At 41.1% G+C, this 6,000-nt stretch overlaps 1 protein-coding gene and 1 pseudogene across 1 annotated transcript; both read left to right on the top strand.

Annotated features, from left to right (window-relative positions):
* Positions 1–3,399: 3,399 nt before the first annotated feature.
* On the top strand, positions 3,400–4,190 carry LOC129053449 (testis-specific chromodomain protein Y 2-like). The gene has a single exon (XM_054545501.2). It carries the CDS (start codon positions 3,498–3,500, stop codon positions 4,188–4,190), a length of 693 nt encoding a protein of 230 aa, XP_054401476.1. The 5' UTR covers positions 3,400–3,497.
* Positions 4,191–4,298: 108 nt separating this feature from the next.
* On the top strand, positions 4,299–5,304 carry LOC129053448 (testis-specific chromodomain protein Y 1-like; annotated as a pseudogene).
* Positions 5,305–6,000: the final 696 nt, after the last annotated feature.

Below are 6,000 nucleotides of genomic sequence, written 5' to 3'. Positions count from 1 at the left end.
CCATATGCAGAACCTGGTGAAGAACTGGAGGCAGAAAGAAGTGGATTACAGGTGTGACCCTGTAATCCCAGCACTTTGCAAGGCTGGGGCGGGCAGATCACGAGTTCAGGAGATTGAGACCATCCTGGCTAATACAATGAAAACCTGTTCCTACTAAAAATCATAAAGTTAGCCAGGTGTGGTGGCAGGCCCCTGTAATCTCATCTACTCTGGAGGCTGAGGCGGGAGAATCACATGAACCCAGGACGCGGAGGTTGCAGTGAGCCAAGATTGTGCAACTGTGCCACTGTACCCCTGCCTGAGTGATAGCTCAAGACTTTGTCTAAAAAAAGAAAAATAAATAAAATTTGGTGTTGGAAAGGTTAGGAAGAAACAGTATGACACTTGGGAACCAGAGCAGCACTGGGGAAAAATGTATATATGACTTTAACAGATGACAGACTAAAAAACAGAAAAAATAAAAAAGTGGCATGGACCAGAACAACTAGAACTTTTTCAAACAATACCAGAAGATGAACTTCTATATCTACCAAGCCCAACTTTTCTAAGAATGCTCCTAAAACTCTAGCGTCTGGCCAACACCACAAATTCAAAAGCAGCCAGTTATGTGCTGCCAGCCAGAATGTTAGCAGTAATCCAGGGTCACGTCTGTCTGACGCAAAGAATATGGAGCTACTATATTCAACTATCAAGAAAGACACTTGCCCCTCACAGCCCTAGTCACAAAAGAACACAGTGAGTGGCATTCAGGAACTCAAGAATCTGGACCCTATTGCAGCAGATCAGCAGGATACAGTGGTCTTCAAGGAGGAGGAAGGGAATCTCATCAGGGCTTTATCAGATCCCAGGGCAGGACAGTGTGGAATAGAGAACAAGACCCAGATTCACCCACTGTTTTCTCAGAAGTCTGGCTCAGTTACTGCTTCCATGGCTGCAGACTCAGCTACCAAAAAAGCTACAGTGTTATTAATGGGGCTATTAGCAGCCAATGGAGAAACAGACATGCTTATATTAGTTGCAAGAGTGAAAGGTGGACAAAGAAATGTTACTGACAATGGCAGAGACCAGCCTTTTATCAAGAAGATGTACTTCACCAGAGGGCTAACAGAAAATGCCAGCACATACAGATATATTGTAGTGAAGAAAGAGGATGGATTCACCCAGATGTTGCTATAAACTAGATCAACATACAAAAATGCACTGAATATAGAAGTAATTAAAGAAATGGTTAATGCTCAGAATAGGGCTGCTGTGGGTGGGAGCAAGCTTGTGCTGTTCAGTGCAGGTGGAAGTGTCCTTTGCTGTGGTCTCGATTTTGAGTACTTTCTGAAGTATTTAAGGAAGGACAGAAACAGAACAAGCCTTGAAGTGGTGAACACCATCAAGAACACTGTGAATAATTTCAATCAATTTTAAAAGCCTATTTTTATATCAGTCAGCAGCCCATCCTTTGGAATAGGTGCATCCACACTGCCTCTTTGTGATTTCTTCTGAGCTAATGAAAAGGCTTGGTTTCAAATCCCTTATATGACATCTGGACAGAGTCCAGATGGCTGTTGTGTTACTTTAGCTCCTACTTGAACTTTGCATCGTCCAGCCTCCTTAATTATTGTGACCATGAGACATTGCTTCATCCTTTGATTGGTCCCAGCCCAAGGTCTCGGGCCAAGCTGTCACTTCAGCTCCTTTCTTGGTCCAGGGCAAAGTTCCAAGGCTGAGACTTGTAGCTTCTACAAATCATCACTTCAGCTCCAGGTGAATCCAAGACCAAGTTTCAGGGCCAAGCCGAATAATGCTTACTCCAAAAACACTAAGCACATTCCTTTACTTCTCTGCCTTTAGAAACTGTAAAGCACAGTCTCATAATAGGTAAACCACTCACATTCCACCCCCATTGTGAAGAGTTTTTTACTTTCACTTGTAAAAGTTTTGATTCAACCTTTTTGCATCCACCCTCCTTAATTTTCTTGGCCATGAGACAAAGAACTCTGTGTGATACCTCACATTTAGAGATTTCTAGATTGTAGTGCACTAATGAGACCACAATGATTGAAGTCTGGGAATTGAGCTATGGGATGCATCAGCCTTGCGAGACCAACTGACAAACTGTCCCCACACTGTGATACATACCCTTGGGGGCATTCACCCATATAGTGGTCATGAACAGAGTCTGAAAAGGGGCAAGGTAAATTGATACAGCCTAGAAACCTGAGGGACACCATCAAGCAGCCACACATATGCATTTTGAAAGATCGGAGGAAGAGACAAAAGATCATGGAGACTATTTAGCAAAATAGTCATAAAGAATGCAACAATTTAAGACAATAAGTAAGCACCCAAGAAGCTCAACAGACTCCAAGTAACAAAAACTCAAAGAAACAAACGCAAAGTTACCTGATAATTAAACTGTCTAAAACAAACACAAAGAGAATCTTGAGGATTTTCAAAGGAAGTAGGGGAAGTAGCTAGTCATGTAAAAGGGACCCTAAAAATAGACAGTGGATTGCTTATCTTAACAACCACTGAAAAGCAGTAGATTACTTATCTGAAAACTAAGACGATAGAAAGCAGTAGACTAATATGTTCCAAGTGATGTCAGAAAAAACTGTCAAACCTAAACCTTATGATCCACCAAATTGTCCATCAAACGTGAGGGACACATTATGACATTCCCACATAAAAGCTGGCACCCTTTTCAAGTAGACTACCCTTTAAGAAATGTCTCATGGAGTACTTCAGGGTAGAATGGACAGACACTCAAAAGCAGTATGAACAAACAAAGGTTAAGGTAAAGATAAATATATGTACAAATATATAAGATGCAACATTTGGCCGGGCACGGTGGCTCACGCCTGTAATCCCAGCACTTTGGGAGGTTGAGGTGTGTGGATCACGAGGTCAGGAGATCGAGACAATCCTGGCTAACACGGTGAAACCCAGTCTCTCCTAAAAGTACAAAAAATTCGACAGGCAAGGTGGCAGGCGCCTGTAGTCTCAGCTACTTGGGAGGCTGACACAGGAGAATGGCATGAATCCGGGAGATGGAGCTTTCAATGAGCCAAGATAGCACCACTGAGCTCCAGCCTGGGTGACAGGGTGAGACTCCATATCAAAAAGAAAAAAAAAAAATTAACAACATGCACCTCCACAAGTTGTTCTCCACGTACCTTAAAACACAAATATATTTAATTTAAAAAAGCACTTCTAATTTGTGTTTTTGACATAAAATGAATAAAGGTATAATTTTGAGGACTCAGTAAGTGAAATAGTGGAGGTAAATTATACAGGAGTAAAGGTTTTGTATGTTACTGAAGGAACGCTAGTGTAACATTAAAAATGTTAGAACATTAGAATGTTCCATACAATCGTCATAGCAACCACAATTAAACAAACAAACACAAAGGAGTAACAGGAAGGAAGAAAGCTTTCTGTTCTACACCAGAAGGTTGTGGCTGTGGATTTAGCTACTCTCACCTGAGGCTACTGAGCAAGCTCTCATGCACCATAGCATAGCTGCTATTTCACACAATTTTCAATACACCAGTGGTGATGAAATAGAAGAGGTTCATCCATACGCAGAAGCTGGTGAAGAACTGGAGGCAGAAAGGAGTGGCTATGTAGAGACACAACTGAAACAATGTTGGCACAGCAACTGCTCCAATCCTGTCTCTTTCCTCATGGCTTCCCAGGAGTTTGAGGTTGAAAGTATTGTTGACAAAAGACAAGATAAAAATGGGAATACAGAGTGTTTGATTCAGTGGAAAGCTTACGACAAACAGGATGACACTTGGGAACCAGAGCAGCACCTCACGGACTGTGAAAAATGTATACATGATTTTAATAGACGACAGACTGAAAAACGGAAGAAACTGACATGGACTAGAACCAGTAGAATTTTTTCAAACAATGCCAGAAGAAGAACTTCCAGATCTACAAAAGCGAGCTATTCTAAGAACTCTCCTAAAACGCTAGTGACTGATAGACACCACAGATCCAAAAATAGCAAGTTATTTGCTGCCAGCAAGATCGTTAGGAGGAAGGCAGCTTCAATTCTCTCCAACACACAGAATATGGAGATAATAAATTCAACTATCAAGATCCTTGCACCTGACAGCCCCTTTAACAACAAGAAAACTGTGAGTGGCTTTCAGAAACATGGGAAACTGGACCCTGTTGCAGCAGATCAGTAGGACACGGTGGTCTTCAAGGTGACAGAAGGGAAATTCCTCCAGGACAATTTATCACGTCCTGGTGCAGAACAAACTGGAACAGAGAACAAGACTCAGATACACCCACCAATGTCACAGATGTCTGGCTCAGTTACTGCTTCCATGGCCACAGTTTCAGTCATCCAAAAAGGTATAGTGGTATTAATAGACTCATTAGCAGCCAATGGAACAACAGAGGTGCATACCTCAGTTTCAAAGGTGAAAGGTGCGCAAAGAAATATTACTGATGACAGCAGAGACCAGCCTTTTATCAAGAAGACGTACTTTACCGTAAGGTTAACAGAAAGTGCCAGCACATACAGAGACATTGTAGTGAAGAAAGAGGATGGATTCACCCAGATAGTGCTATCAACTAGATCGACAGAAAAAAAATGCACTGAATACAGAAGCAATTAAAGAAATGCTTAAAGCTCTGAATAGTGCTGCTGTGGATGACAGCAAGCTCGTGCTGTTCAGTACAGCTGGAAGTGTCTTTTGTTGCAGTCTTGATTTTGGGTACTTTGTGACACACTTAAGGAATGACAGAAACAGAGCAAGCCTTGAAATGGTGGACACCATCAAGTAATTTGTGAATACTTTTATTCAATTTAAAAAGCCTATTGTTGTATCAGTCAATGGCCCTGCCATTGGACTAGGTGCATCCATCCTGCCTCTTTGTGATCTCGTGTGGGCTAATGAAAAGGCTTGGTTCCAAACCCCTTATATGACCTTTGGACAGAGTCCAGATGGCTGTTCAACTATTACATTTCAAAAAATGATGGGTAAAGCATCTGCCAATGAAATGTTATTTGCTGGGCGAAAGCTGACAGCACGGGAGTCATGTGCCAAAGGCCTGGTCTCTCAGGTATTTTTGAGTGGAACTTTCACCCAAGAGGTTGTGATTCAAATTAAGGAGCTTGCCTCATATAATCAAATTGTACTGGAAGAATCTAAGGCCCTTGTTCGCTGTAATATTAAGTTGGAGTTGGAACAGGCCAATGAGAGAGAGTGTGAGGTACTGAGGAAGATCTGGAGCTCAGCCCAAGGGATAGAATCCATGTTAAAGTATGTTGAAAATAAAACTGATGAGTTTTAATTGTCAGTCTGTCTGCTTAGGACGCGAGAACTAAGCTGAACCAAATGCATCATGAGTTGCAAGATGCCCTAATCCATCTTCACAGCCCAAAACAGTTTCACCCATAGCTAAGGCTTGGAAACAAAACCGGAAATGTCCAAGCCAGGTATTGAAATTATTACATCATTTTTAAGCACTGTAGTTTTAAAAGAAATAATAAAACAGCTTGTTTGCCCAAATGTGGTTATTTTATGCTCACATAAACTCAAATATAAAAGCAGACTGTTGGGTACTAGATTCTTCTTGGAAGCCCTAATGTGTATCTATGGCTACTACTATATATAAGACCAGAGTTGTGTTTTATTGGATGTTTATGACAGAGAATCCTGTAATAATGTTGATTTTTCTTATTTTTGTATGCTACAATACCTCTACTGGGTTATAAGGCAGCCTTAGCTTCCCTCCCAGAAGGACACAGAACTGTATGAGATGGTGCCCTTGACTTTACAGTGGCACAAGCACTTCAGAGACACACAATTATAAATTAAAAGACTTTTCTTTTAGAATAAATATTTCTGGCACAAAATTCACTGATGATCATTCTCCTAAACTGAACATATGACTAGAATTTGTGGTGAGATAACACTTGATTTTATTTTCCTTTATAAATGCCTAGTTCTTACCCAGTTAACAAAAGAAAACTTTATCTCTCTAAAG

The sequence above is a fragment of the Pongo abelii genome, chromosome Y (assembly GCF_028885655.2).
Source record: "Pongo abelii isolate AG06213 chromosome Y, NHGRI_mPonAbe1-v2.0_pri, whole genome shotgun sequence".
NCBI classification, from domain to species: Eukaryota; Metazoa; Chordata; class Mammalia; order Primates; family Hominidae; genus Pongo; species Pongo abelii.
Note: the sequence above shows the minus strand (reverse complement) of the source record. Positions and strands in the feature narration are given on the sequence as shown.